General features: G+C 47.1%; 1 protein-coding gene across 2 annotated transcripts in view; it reads right to left on the reverse strand.

Moving 5' to 3' along the window:
* Positions 1–15,095, reverse strand: part of LOC137324374 (thrombospondin-2-like) — a 70,819-nt gene that overhangs the window by 12,967 nt on the left and 42,757 nt on the right. For both annotated transcript variants that reach the window (XM_067988590.1, XM_067988589.1), the window contains exons 10-18: positions 13,476–13,649; positions 12,699–12,826; positions 12,441–12,593; positions 11,011–11,229; positions 7,803–7,910; positions 7,523–7,682; positions 4,662–4,780; positions 2,278–2,512; positions 181–408 (exon numbers count right to left, since the gene is read on the reverse strand). In XM_067988590.1, the coding sequence (XP_067844691.1) occupies positions 181–408; positions 2,278–2,512; positions 4,662–4,780; positions 7,523–7,682; positions 7,803–7,910; positions 11,011–11,229; positions 12,441–12,593; positions 12,699–12,826; positions 13,476–13,649 (1,524 nt within the window). The remainder of the gene's footprint in view (positions 1–180; positions 409–2,277; positions 2,513–4,661; positions 4,781–7,522; positions 7,683–7,802; positions 7,911–11,010; positions 11,230–12,440; positions 12,594–12,698; positions 12,827–13,475; positions 13,650–15,095) is intronic.

The following is a 15,095-nucleotide window of genomic DNA, read 5'->3' on the forward strand; positions in this document are numbered from 1 at the left end:
AGGAGCGCTGCTCGGGCACTCTAATTAGCGCTGCACAGGTTTCCACCCGCTACGTGCTGGCCAGCCACATTGAGCGTGTGCTAGGCGAGTTAGATGCCAAGCGGGCCTCACTGTCCAGTAACACAGGGAACAGGCACCTGATGCACCTCAGATCGGCTCCACCGTCTCAGTGTTACTCACCAACGGCTAGGCCCGGATCAGAGTTGGCTGTCTGCAGCAGCTCCCTGCCCTGGTTACGCACAACCCAGTTGGGATCGATCTGCGTCGTTCCCTTTGGATCCAGGTGGACCATCTGGAATTTCCTCAGGTCGGTCTCGCTGATGGCGTCGTTCTCGGGACACACGTCGAAAATGTCTGGGATGCTGTCGTTGTCAAAATCGTCTTTGCAGGCTTCCCCTCTGCCGTCACCTGCCAGGGACATTCAATACCAGTTAATTCCGACAGTGCTTTCCAACTGGCTGAGGGACAGGCATAAAAGTCAACAGTTTCGAAATGGCGCAGGCAGAATAAATGCTTAACACATTCGTAGGACATGCTACTCAAACACATTAACTATCTGCACACTGATATCCGCACATATGAGGGGTTTTGATAGAGTAAACAGGGAAAAACTGTTTCCACCGGCAGGAGGGTCAGTGACCAGAGGACACAGATTTAAGGTAATTGGAAAAAGAACCAGAGGGGAGATGAGGAGAATTTTTTTTAAACCAGCGAATTGTTATGATCTGGAATGCGCTGCCTGAAAGGGCGGTGGAAGCAGATTCAATAGTAACTTTCAAATGGGAATTGGATAAATATTTGAAGGGGAAAAATTTGCAGGGCTATGGGGAAAGAGCAGGGGAGTGGGACTAATTGGATAGCTCTTTCAAAGAGCCGGCACAGGCACGATGGGCTGAATGGCCTCTTTCTGTGTTGTGTGATTCTATGATCTTTAATCGTTTTACTCAATTCCTTTTTCTTCCAGTGTTCTCGCCTCCCGTGTTACCGACTCATGCTGAGGTGTGGTTCCATGCGTGGCTTCTTCGCGTGACCAATCTCCTCAGACAATGAGTATTCAGCAGGTTATTGGCCCCAGGCACTGAGTAATCAGCAGGTTATTGGCCCCAGGCACTGAGTAATCAGCAGGTTATTGGCCCCAGGCACTGAGTAATCAGCAGGTTATTGGCCCCAGGCACTGAGTAATCAGCAGGTTATTGGCCCCAGGCACTGAGTAATCAGCAGGTTATTGGCCCCAGGCACTGAGTAATCAGCAGGTTATTGGCCCCAGGCACTGAGTAATTAGCAGGTTATTGGCCCCAGACACTCAGTAATCAGCAGGTTATTGGCCCCAGACACTCAGTAATTAGCAGGTTATTGGCCCCAGGCACTGAGTAATTAGCAGGTTATTGGCCCCAGACACTGAGTAATTAGCAGGTTATTGGCCCCAGACACTGAGTAATTAGCAGGTTATTGGCCCCAGACACTCAGTAATTAGCAGGTTATTGGCCCCAGACACTGAGTAATTAGCAGGTTATTGGCCCCAGACACTGAGTAATTAGCAGGTTATTGGCCCCAGACACTGAGTAATTAGCAGCTTATTGGCCCCAGACACTCAGTAATTAGCAGCTTATTGGCCCCAGACACTCAGTAATTAGCAGGTTATTGGCCCCAGACACTGAGTAATTAGCAGCTTATTGGCCCCAGACACTCAGTAATTAGCAGCTTATTGGCCCCAGACACTCAGTAATTAGCAGCTTATTGGCCCCAGACACTGAGTAATTAGCAGCTTATTGGCCCCAGACACTGAGTAATTAGCAGGTTATTGGCCCCAGGCACTGAGTAATTAGCAGCTTATTGGCCCCAGGCACTGAGTAATTAGCAGGTTATTGGCCCCAGACACTGAGTAATTAGCAGCTTATTGGCCCCAGGCACTCAGTAATTAGCAGCTTATTGGCCCCAGACACTCAGTAATTAGCAGCTTATTGGCCCCAGGCACTGAGTAATCAGCAGGTTATTGGCACCAGACACTGAGTAATCAGCAGGTTATTGGCCCCAGACACTGAGTATTCAGCAGGTTATTGGCCCCAGACACTGAGTATTCAGCAGGTTATTTCAATACTTGCGTTAGTCATTGGACCCTGATTTGCTTCCACCTGAAACAGGCGGGTACTTCAGCCACCCAGCTTTCGGCCTCCTTGTCAAAGTGGCAGCTGGCTGATCGTCATCGTTAAGACTACCAACCCCATACTGGGGCTGTTATCGACGCCGTACCAAACATCAATTTTAAAAAACCCTTACCATCAACATCGAGTTGGTCAGGGTTGGGTACGAGGCGGCAGTTGTCCTTCTCGTCGGGGATACCGTCATTGTCATCGTCGGGGTCGCAGGCATCCCCTTTCCCATCCTTGTCGTGATCGGCCTGGTTAGAGTTGGCAACGTAAGGGCAGTTATCCAGGTTGTTCTGGTGCCCGTCCTCATCGATATCCTGATTGTCGTCACACTGATCGCCCACCAGGTCAGAGTCAGAGTCTTCCTGCGGGACAAAACACAGCGTCACATGAATAACCTTCATAATGCAGTCAGCGCTAGTCTGGTGAAGGCCGCTGGTTTAGCAGTAAAGCAGATGGAATCTATTTTTATTTGTTCTTGAGATGTGGGCAACGCTGGCACAGTGATTGCCCACCCCCGGTTTCCCTTTTTTAAAATTCATTCATGGGATGTGGGCGTCGCTGGCAAGGCCGGCATTTATTGCCCATCCCTAATTGCCTTTGAGAAGGTGGTGGTGAGCCGCCTTCTTGAACCGCTGCAGTCAGTGTGGTGAAGGTTCTCCCACAGTGCTGTTAGGTAGGGAGTTCCAGGATTTTGTGATGTACAGGCGGTGTTGTTCCCATGTGCCTGCTGCCCTTGTTCTTCTAGGTGATGGAGGTTGCAGGTTTGGGAGGTGCTGTCGAAGAAGCCTTGGCGAGTTGCTGCAGTGCATCCTGTGGATGGTGCACACTGCAGCCACGGTGCGCCGGTGGTGAAGGGGGTGAATGTTTAGGGTGGTGGATGGGGTGCCAATCAAGCGGGCTGCTTTGTCCTGGATGATGTTGAGCTTCTTGAGTGTTGTTGGAGCTGTACTCATCCAGGCAAGTGGACAGTATTCCATCACACTCCTGACTTGTGCCTTGTAGATGGTGGAAAGACTTTGGGGAGTCAGGAGGTGAGTCACTCGCCACAGAATATCCAGCCTCTGACCTGCTTTTGTAGCCACAGTATTTATGTGGCTGGTCCAGTTAAGTTTCTGGTCAGTGGTGACCCCCAGGATGTTGATGGTGGGATATTTGACGATGGGGATGCCGTTGAATGTCAAGGGGAAGTGGTTAGACTCTCTCTTGTTGGAGATGGACATTGCCTGGCACTTGTCTGGCGCGAATGTTACTTGCCACTTATCAGCCCAAGCCTGGATGTTGTCCAGGTCTTGCTGCATGCGGGCACGGTCTACTTTATTATCTGAGGGGTTGCGAATGGAACTGAACACTGTGCAATCATCAGCGAACATCCCCATTTCTGACCTTATGATGGAGGGAAGGTCATTGATGAAGCAGCTGAAGATGGTAGGGCCTAGGACACTGCCCTGAGGAACTCCTGCAGCAATGTCCTGGAGCTGAGATAATTGGCCTCCAACAACCACCACCATCTTCCTTTGTGCAAGGTATGACTCCAGCCACTGAAGGGTTTTCCCCCTGATTTCCATTGACTTCAATTTTACTGGGGCTCCTTGGTGCCACACTTGGTCAAATGCTGCCTTGATGTCAAGGGCAGTCACTCTCACATCACCTGAGGGCATTAAGAGTCAACCATGTAGTGGGGGAACTGGGTTCACATGTAAAGGAAATAACTTGCATTTATATAGTGCCTTTCATGACCTCAGGACATAAGAACATAAGAAATAGGTGCAGGAGTAGGCCATTTGGCCCCTCGAGCCTGCTCCGCCATTCAATCAAATCATGGCTAATCTTCGACCTCAACTCCACTTTCCTGCTCGATCACAATATCCCTTGATTCCCCTAGAGTCCAAAAATCTATAAATCTCAGCCTTGAATATATTCAATAACTCTGCATCCAGAGCCCTCTGGGGTAGAGAATTCCAAAGCTTTACAACCCTGTAAGTGAACAAATTCCTCCTCATCTCAGTCCTAAATGGCCGACTCCTTATCCTGCGACTATGCCCCCTTGTTCTAAACTCTCCAGCCATGGGAGACAACCTCTCAGCATCTACCCTGTCAAGCCCCCTCAGAATCTTATATGTTTCAATAAGATCACCTCTCATTCTTCTAAACTCCAGAGAGTATAGGCCCATTCTACACAATCTCTCCTCATAGGACAACCCTCTCATTCCAGGACGTCCCAAAGCGCTTTACAGCCAATGAAGTACTTTTTGAAGTCTAGTCATTGTTGTAATGTAGGAAGCATGGCAGGCAATTTGCCGCACAGCAAGATCCCACAAACAACAATGCCCGAGCCCAGTGGCACTTTGAGTTGTGGAGGAAAACAGAGCGGGCACAAAGGAAGGGTTGGGGCTCAACCCCCGTTGGCACTGGTGAAGTGCTGTTGTTTATTGGGCCTCAACTCGCACCACTGCCAGTGCCCATTATACTGCCATTCTAGGTACAGCAGCAGCAATGCCCGTCCTTCCTTACCTGGTCAGGGTTATGCATAAGAGGGCAGTTGTCACACATGTCTCCAACCCTATCCAGGTCGGTGTCCCTCTGGTCAGTGTTGTAAACATAAGGACAGTTGTCATTCTCATTCAAGATGTCTGTTGACCACAGGAACAAGATTATTAAGATTATTAAGATAACAATGACAGTACACACCAGCTTAATGTAAAGATTAAATCAGCTTCAGGTTTTAATATGACTAGAGAACAAAGACTACAAGATAGGTAGAGATGAAGAAGGAAAATCGGCCTGTCCTGGCGCTGTCCCTCTCTTCTCACTCTATGCAAATGTGTCTTAAATGATTCCAGCGTTTTTGCCTCCACCATTGCACCTGGTTATCCATTCCAAGCGACGATCACTCTTTGTGTGATGAGGAATTTCCTGATGTCAGTCCTAACATTCACTAGCTTTTCCCCCTGCTGTTGTTTTACTGTCATAGTTGAGTTTCGATTGGTGTCCCATGTTCATCTTTGATCCCATTTACCCTCTCATATACCAAAACACTAGGAAGATACCAGAACTGAAAAGTTACACCTATCAGGAAAGATTGAGCAGGCTGGGACTCTTTTCTCTAGAAAAGAGAAGATTGTGGGGTGACCTGATAGAGGTCTTTAAGATTATGAAAGGGTTTGATAGGGTAGACATAGAGAAGATATTTCCACTTGTGGGGGAGACCAGAACTAGGGGCTATAAACATAAGATAGTCACTAATAAATCCAATAGGGAATTCAGGAGAAACTTCTTTACCCAGAGAGTGGTTGGAATGTGGAACTCGCTACCACAAGGAGTAGTTGAGGTGAATAGCGTAGATGCATTTAAGCGGAAGCTAGATAAACATGTGAGGGAGAAAGGAATAGAAGGATGTGCTGATAGGGTTAATAAAGTAGGGAGGGAGGAGGCTTGTGTGGAGCATAAACACTGGCATGGACCTGTTGGGCCGAATGGCCTGTTTCTGTGCTGTACATTCTTTGCAATTCTTTGTAATTGTAATCTCCTCTCAGTCACCTCTGTTCAAGGCTTAAAAGTCCAAGTTTCTCCAGTCTTTCCTCATAAACTCAGTCCCCTTACACCAGGGATCAGTCTCGTTGATTGTGTCATGAACAAGAACAATCTCTGTCATTTCAAATCCTCCATTACAACACCAACAACAACTTGCATTTATACGCCATATAAATGTTACTCTTTAACATAGTAAATCATCCCAAGATGCTTCCCGTTATCAGACAAAATTTGACACCGAGCCACATAAGGAGATATCAGGACAGGTGACCAAAAGTTTGGTCAAAGAGGTAGGTTTTAAGGAGCGTCTTAAAGGAGGAGAGAGAGGTGGAGAGGTTTAGGGAGGGAATTCCAGAGATTAGGGCCTTGGCAGCTGAAGGCACGACAGCCAATGGTGGAGCGACTAAAATCACAGCACAGTACAACAGTAACCAGGGAAAAGTAGTAGAAATCGGGTCATGAGACCATTGGATGGGTTTCTGGAGAGAGAAGGTATTGGGGGATTTGATGGGAAGTTGAGCAGATGAAGTTGATCTATCAAAAAGGGGTGAGCGTGTTGGACAATATGACCTATTCCTGTCTGTGAAAACATTACACTTATAATTGTTTTACTGCTTGGAGCTGAAGCCCCACTGCAGACTATGGAGGGACCTAGACCATATTAGTATAAACCCCTGATAAAGAAGAAATAATCTGCTGGTTGTCAAGGCTTCATAACACTGATGTTTGGTGGTATTATGGTAAGTGTAGGGTTTAAATTCGAACAACAATGGATGTTGGCATGTACTACCAAACAACCTGTTGTTTAATCCCAGGGAACGTCACAACCCCACCGCATCATCAAAGTAACCGTAACCAAACTTTACTCCCCTTGGGATACAGCACTGTCCTTTAACCTCTGGGAGCTCAGCTCAAATCCAACCCAGATTGACAGGTGGAAAGCCTCAGGTGCCCGTTAGTTGTGAGAAGCCTCTGTGAAAAGAGCCTGAGCAATCTTGTCCTAGTGGATGTGGCCCTACAGCAAAATGGCACGAAAACAGCAATCCCCCTCAGAGAAACCATCAAACCGGTACAGAAAGAGGTACTCGACACATTATTGGAGTACGGCGCTGAGAGCTTTCGTTTGCGAACTGTCTCTGACCTAAGCGTGTCCGATCTTGACACCAGTGCGCAAAATGAGAACACGTTCCACTCCCCATCCCTTGCTGTGCTGAGATAAACAAAATTACATAGAATTTACAGCACAGAAACAGACCGTTCTGCCCAACTGGTCTACGCTGGTGTTTATGCTCCACATGAGCCTCCTCCCACCCTACTTCATCTCATCCTTTCAGCATATCCTTCTATTCCTTTCTCCCTCATGTGTTTATCTAGCTGCTTCTTAAATGCATCTATGCTTATTTGCCTCAACTACTCCATATGGTAACAATGAGGGGTTCTAACCATTCTTTGAGTAAAGAAATTTCTCCTGAATTCCTTATTGGATTTATTAGTGGTTATCTTATATTTATGGCTCCTAGTTTTGGACTCCCCGCAAGTGGAAACATTTTCTCTACGTCTACCCATCAAACCCCTCCAGAATTTTAAAGACCTCTTTCATGTCACCTCTTAGCCTTCTCTTTTCTAGAGAAAAGAGCCCCAGCCTGTTCAGTCTTTCCTGCTAGTTATACCCTCTCAGTTTCAGTATCATTGGTATCAAATTGTCTGGTTTGGATTTACTTTCACTCCTTTACCTAGTGACACCTGCACAGTGTTACTACAGCTTCTGGAGTCCACATGCGCACCAACCTGAGGTATGACTCAGCTGCGTTACACCTGGCACTTTACTCCGCCACACTCACCGTCGCCATCAATGTCAACTGAGCAGGCATCGCCTTCCCCGTCGCCATCGGTGTCAATCTGCGCCGGGTTATTGTCGTAGGGACAGTTGTCGCAGCGGTCGCCTACGTCGTCCTTGTCGTAATCAGACTGGCGCGGGTTGTAGAGCAGAGGGCAATTGTCCTGGAAGGAAGAAAAAAGGAGAGACAGACTCCATTTTATTCCTGCCGATTCAAGACAAGTTGGCAGACATGTCGCAATGCATTTTGGGGCACAGGAAGAAGAGAAGGTCCCGGAACTCACTCTCTCATCGTTTCTTCCGTCGTTGTCATCATCCTTGTCACAAGCATCTCCCACTCCATCCCTGTCAAAGTCCTCTTGTCCAGAATTGGGCAGATGAGGGCAGTTATCCTGTCCCAAGAAAAAAAGAACAATTAGCGGGAAGCCACCTCCTGCAACTGTACAAAAACGCAATCTTTACAGACAGAACGAGACGGACGAGGTTCATTTTCTAACACGCACCATCTGATTCTTTTCGTCTTCCAATGAAACTTGTCAGCTTTTTTCTGTACATCAGCAGAAAACAAAGTCCCTTTCTTCTGACTCTTCCTTCTACACCTAACATTCACTCGGCTGCAGTATGTCAAAGTTCAAAACCAACAGCTGTACAGTAACAGTTGTCATAAAACCCATTAGTATAATACAGTCATAGTGCCACCAACTGAAAGCCATTGAAAGAGTATTTTTTTATAAATACGTTCTCGGGATGTGGGTGTCGCTGGCAAGGCCAGCATTTATTGCCGACCCCTAGTTTCCCTGGATACAACTGAGTGGTTTGCTAGGCCACTTCGGAGGGCAGTTAAGAGTCAACTACGTTGGTGTGGGACTGGAGTCAAACATAGGCCAGACCGGGTAAGGACGGCAGGTTTCCTTCCCTAAAGGACATTAGTGAACCAGATGGGTTTTTATGACAATCCGACAGCTTCATGGTCACTTTTACTGAGGCCAGCTCATTATTTTCAGATTTTGTTTTTTTAAGAGAAGAAGCTACGTTTACGGCAGAATTCATAGAAATTACAGCACAGAAGGAGGCTATTCAGCCCATTGCGCTTATGTCTGAGCTGGATCTTGAACTGGAGCTATTTGCTCTAACCCCTCCGTAAATATTACCTGTGAAAAACTAAAGGGAAGAAATCACTGTCGGTGTGCAGTGTGGCTTAAAATAGTGGAGAGAGAATGTTCATTAAACATTCGTAGGATAACATCGCCAGCATTGACTGCTACCCCCTAGTAAACTAGGGGAGTTGAACGTGATTAAATAAATTTAAATCTTGAGAGGGAGAGCGAGAGAAAGAGAGAGAAAGTGAGAGAGAGTGTGAGAGAAATAGAGAGAGAGCAAGAGAGAGCAAGATAAAGAGACAGAGAGAGCGAGAGAGACAGGGGAGTGAGCTAGAGAGAGAGAGAGACAGAGAGAGTGAGAGAAATACAGAGAGAGAACCAAAGAGAGATCGAGAAGGTGGAAGAGAGAGGGAGAGAGAGAGAGAGAGACTGCAAGAGAGAAATAGACAGCGAGAGATCTAGAGAGACATAGCGAGCGAGAGAGAGATAGAGAGAGAGAGATAGAGAAGGTGGGAGAGAGAGAGAAATAGAGAGGGAGAGAGGGAGTGAGAGATAGAGAAGAGAGACAGAGAGAGATAGAGATAGTGAGAGATAATCATTAACAGGTGGAAAAAAAAACGGTAGGGAATATTTTTTAAAAATCAGGCGAGTGCAGAGTTTGGCTTTTTCTGATGTAACGTACGAGTGTAAGATTACTGCCTGGAGGAAGATTTGTGAGCCGACTGAGAGATTCTCCAGCAATGTGACTGAGGTCAAAAATCTTCATTCAAATTAGGAACATATTTAGAACCCATTCCCGTCCCCAAAAATAACAAAAGGATTACGGACTCTCCTTACATTCTTCAAGCTTTGAGTAAATTTTTCTTCTAAAAACAAATCAATTGAATAATTTATTTTTTTATTATTAATGAGCTTCTTTAGGATTCCACCGAGTGTAGTTCGGTCCAGGTCACACGTGGTGTGTGTGTGTGTGTGTGTGTGTGTGTGTGTGCGTGCGTGCTTCAGTGAAGAATGTGCACTGTCAAGACCGGGCGTCTCGATGTTAGTGTCTTGGCCCGAGCTTAGTCTGTGCATACAATTCCAAACAAAACACCAAGTACGATACTGACTTTGTAACGTGTGCAGTACCCCAGAGCTGGCCACTAACGCCTTGGAATATTCGCGCACCTTCTCTTCGTCCACTCGTGTGAAATTTCTTTGTTCTCCATTTTAACGGGGAATCATAAAATCTTACAGCGTAGTTGGAGGCCATTTGGCCTCCAGAGGCTGTGCTGGCTCTCTGAAAGAGCTGGCCACTTCCATAGAATGTACAGCACAGAAACAGGCCATTCAGCCCAACAGGTCTATGCCGGTGTTTATGCTGCACACGGGCCTCCTCCCTCTTCTCTTCATCTAACCCTATCAGCATAACTTTCTATTCCTTTCTCCCTAATGTACTTATCTAGCTTTCCCTCAAATGCATCTATGCTATTCACCTCATCCACTCCATGTGGTAGCAAATTCCACATTGTCTCCACTCTCAGTAAAGAAGTTTCTCCTGAATTCCCTATTGGATTTATTAGTGACTATCATATATTTATGGCCCCTAGTTCTGGTCTCCCCCACAAGTGTAAAAATGTTATCTATGTCTACCCTTTCAAACCCTTTCATAATCTTAAAGATCTCTATCAGGTCACTCCTCTGTCTTTTTTTTTCTAGAGAAAAGAGCCCCAGTCTGCTCAGTCTTTCCTAATAGGTATAACCTCTCAGTTCTGGTATCATCCTTGTAAATCTTTTTTGCACCTTCTCCAGTGCCTCCATATCCTTTCTATAATATAGGGGGTGATTTTAAATCCCAAGAACAGGTGGGTTGGGGGCGGGTGGGAGTTGAAAATAGTTGTTTTTTTGGGTTGCAACCGCAAAATTTTCGGACTTTGTATTCCCAGCGGGAAGCCTGTACTTATACGCACTGACTCAACTCCCACCCACCCCCAACCCACCCGTTCTTGGGGTTTAAAATCACCCCCATGGAGTCCAGAGCTATTCACGTTACTTTACGTGTGGACTAACCAAGGTTCTGTATATGTTCAACATAACTTCTCTGCTTTTCAATTCTATCCCTTTAGAAATGAACCCCAGTGCTTGGTTGGCTTTTTTTAAAACAGTTTTGTTAACCTGCGTCGCTACTTTTAGTGATTTATGTATCTGTACCTCCAGATCCCTCTGCTCCTCTACCCCGTTTAGATTCATATTTTCTAAGGAGTATGTGGCCTCTTTATTCCTCCTACCAAAATGCACCACCTCACACTGATCGATACTGAAATTCATTCCCCATTTACAGGCCCATTCTGCAAGTTTATTAATGTCTTCTTATATTTTGAATGCCCTGGGTGCTCAGGTCCATCTTCCTTACCTTCTTACAGTGGTAAGTGGCATTGGCCGTGCAGAGCAGGTGGTCGTTGGGCCAGCCATCCAGGTCGGAATCTTCGCCGCAAACAATGCCATCCCCGGCATATCCTATCCGGCAGTCGCACTTGTACATGGGGTCGCTGAAGATGCCCAGGTAGATACATCTGGCATACACGTGGCAGTTGTGTGACCCATCTTTACACGGGTTATGTGGCTCGCACACCTACAGAGGCAAACAGTGTAGGGTCACAACAAGAACAACAACAACTTGCATTTATATAGCGCCTTTAACATAGTAAAACATCCCAAGGCGCTTCACAGTAGTGTTATCAGACAACACTTAGGACAGGTGACCAAAAGCTTGATCAAAGAGATAGGTTTTAAGGAACGTCTTAAAGGAGAAGAGCAAGGTAGAGAGATGGAGAGGTTTAGGGAGGGAATTCTAGTGAAGTACTTTTGAAATGTAGTCACTGTTGTAATGTAGCAGCAGCCAATTTGCACACAGCAAGGTCCCACAAACACCAGTGTGATAATGAGCAGATAATCTGTTCTAGTGATGTTGGTTGAGGAATAAATATTGGCCAGGACACGAGGGATAACTCCCCTGCTCTTCTTTGAATAGTGCCATGGGATCTTTAATATCCTGCTGAGAGAGCAGACGGGGCCTCGGTTTAACGTCATATCTCAAAGACGGCACCTCCGACAGTGCGGCACTCCCATAGTACTGCACTGGGAGTGTCAGCCTAGATTTTGTGCTCAGGTCTCTGGAGTGGGACTTGAACCCACGACCTTCTGACCCAGAGGTGACAGTGCTACCCCCTGACACTTTGAGTATGGTGCATATCCCTGTTTCCATGGCTGATATTGTACTTTAGAGATAAATGTTGCCGAGGCCCTGTATTTCCCACATCCTAAGACGTTAGTAATTATTTTATCTGACTCAGAAGGATGGAGTGCTCAGTAAATCCAGCCCTGGGATTTAAACCCAAAACCTTTTGATCGGGCACTCAACCGTGCGAGCTCCCTAACGTGGACTACATAGAGCACTGGTTAATGACGCTAGAAACAGAGGCGCAGAAATTTGGGCGCGCTCATTTTTGGGTGTGCAGGGGACGCAGAGTTCGCACCTCAGGGCGAACCAATCTTGGAGAGGAGACCTCAAACAGGCGTTAGGCTCCTAATTTGCATATGCCTAGCGCCCGCTTCCGACATGGGTAAAGGACGCCTCTTGTTTGTCCTTACCCGATACGGCGGGTGGCGCACAATCCCGGCCGGAAAGACGCACGCGCATCGTCTGCTGCTGTGGGGATTTAGGCCGCTTAGTGCCTGAAAAACGGGCGCGACGCAGCCCAGTTTCTAGGCCATATTAATCTACGCAACAGCAAACTGAAGATTAACTTCATCGTTAACGGTCTCGTTTGATGTGCTCCTTACTTGTTTGTCCGTCTTGGCTGCTTCAATTCCCAGGCCGAAGGGTTGGTTTCCTCTGTAACGCGGTGGGCAGGGCAGACAGTGAAACCCTGGCTCAGTGTTGACACATCTCTGAACTCCATTCACCTTGAAGCAGGCATCAGAGACTTCGTCACACTAGCAACAAAGAAACAAAAGAAAAAAGAATAAATCGGTCGGCAACGGAGCTTTGGCCACAACGTTTAGAATCCAAAAAAAAAACCACGGAGCTTGGCCTCGTACCTCACTGATGTCCTCGCAGAACGTGCCGTTGCCCCGGTAACCAGAAGGACATGGGCCGCAGGCCCAGGAGCCATCGGGCGAACTGCTGCACTCCACCCCAGCAAAACAGGGATTGGACAGGCACCCATCTGCCAGATGATAAAGGAAGAGGCGTTAGGGGCAGCGCATTAACCAGGACTGACAGGAGAGAACGGGATCGTCACGAGACTCTCACTGAAGCCCATTAATCTTTCTTTTCTCATCCACTGAACTTTTGTCGAATTGTGGTAAAAACCGACTGGTTCACTAACATCGTTCAGCGGGGGAGCCCTGGCCTGTACGCGGCCCCAGTCCCACGCCAATGTGGTTGGCTCTTTTCTGCCCTTGGAAGTGGCCAATGAGTAGGGCAACAAGGGGACAGGCAATAAGTGCCGGCCCGAGAATGAATTAAAAACAACCAGGCTGATTAAAATTCATCTCCAGAGCCTGGGTTTATTTCTTCAGTGTCACAGAAAAGTAGACTAAATTAACATTTAAAGTTCCATAATAATTGGTGCAATGGTTATACTGTACACAAAATACAGTTACACCTTATTAAAAAAGTTATACCCTACAATAAATAGTGATATCTTACAAAAAATACAGTTGTATCTTACAAAAAATATAATTTTACCTTACAAAAAATATAGTTATACCTTACGATGAATTCAGTTAAACCTTACAATAAAGTTATACCGTACAAAAAATACAGTTATACCTTACAAAAAATATAGTTATACCTTACGTGTATCCACCTACCAATCGGACAGAGCTCTTTGTTACATAGTTTACTGTCCTTGGCGTCCCCCAGGCATTTTTTCCCTCCGTATTTGGGCACAGGGTTGTTGCAGTTGCGTTTGCGCTCATGCAGGCCGCCCCCACACGTGGCCGTGCAGCTTGACCACGGGGACCATGGGCTCCAGTTACCGTCAACTGCAAAGAAACAGAGAATTGGTCAGTTGGCCGGCCCACCAGAAAGGGGCTCACAAACCGTTTCCAATCGAGGCCTGGTAGCAGGGGGCCGGAGATCACTGGACGGGCGCGTGGGGACAGGAAAGGCAACAAGGGCGGGACTTGTGACCCGCCGCGCTGACCCTTGCCCCGAATCGCGGGGACACGGACATTAGAGTGTCCGGGGTGGACGTCCCCTGCTGGTAACAGCGTAATGGAGGTGACTGTCCCGCTGAGAAGGCCTGGAATCAACAACAATTTGCATTTATATAGCGCCTTTAACATAGTAAAACATCCCCAGGTGCTTCACAGATGCGTAATCAGACAAAATTTGACACCGAGCCACATACGGAGATATTAGGACAGGTGACCAAATGATTAAAGAGGTCATTTTTATGACAAAGGAGGAGTGTGAGGTAGAGAGGTGGAGGGGTTTAGGGAGGGAATTCCAGAGCTTAGGGCCTAGGGATGCGCAAGAGGCCAAAATTGGAGGAGCTCAGAGATCACGGAAGGTTGTAGGGCTGGAGGAGGTTACAGAGATAGGGAGGGGCGAGGCCATAGAGGGATTTGGAAACAAGGATGAGAATTTTAAAATTGAGGCGTTCCCAAGGGGCACACCCTTGCCAAGGCCCGAATCAGGCCCAAGAAAATCGGCAAGCAATATTTTTCAAGTGCCCCTTCAGGAAGCAGGGGTGGGCCAAGTTGGTAAAAGTAATCAATCGCTCTGTTTGCTGCCCGATGGGACCTTCGGTAGGCCCACAATGGGATCTACTCTCGATCTCAGCAGGCACAGGTCCTCCTGGGCCTATCAGTAATGAGCTGGGTGCAAACCCCTGGGCCCAATGTGACTTTTTGAAGTCGGGAGGGGGGGGGGGGTGAGGAGAGGGGCTACGAAGTGCTTCCCAACACCCACCCCCCCAACCTCCCCAACCCTCCCCAAAGCAATTTGTCACAGAAGTTAACAGGAGCGGAGACCCAGCAGATCTGGGTACCCCCCAAAGCCTTGGCTCTCCCACTGGAATCGCTCCTCTCCCACCTTCCCAAATGCTAGAATTTCTAGGATCATAAGTATAAACCAATGAAAAGTAAATTCAGATCAGAGGCCAAAGGGGATAAACATGTGAAACAATCTGCCAGGCAGGAGAATAAAGACTTCGGAGGCATTTGGATGCATTGCTAACAATTTAGAAGATTGGAGGGATTATCTGCGATTGGCCTGGTCTTGTCCTTGACTTTTTCCATACTCTATTTTCTTATGAAATCTGCCCAAAATGCTAACCTTGTCTTTTCTATTTTCAGATGTTGACAGATCCGCTGTGTGTTTCCAGCATTTTCTGACATAGAATCTTACAGCATAGAAAGAGGCCATTCGGCCCATCGTGCCTGTGCCAGCTCTTTGAAAGAGCAATCCACTGCCCCCGCTCTTTC

This window comes from Heptranchias perlo, chromosome 8 (assembly GCF_035084215.1).
Source record: "Heptranchias perlo isolate sHepPer1 chromosome 8, sHepPer1.hap1, whole genome shotgun sequence".
In the NCBI taxonomy this organism is placed as follows: domain Eukaryota; kingdom Metazoa; phylum Chordata; class Chondrichthyes; order Hexanchiformes; family Hexanchidae; genus Heptranchias; species Heptranchias perlo.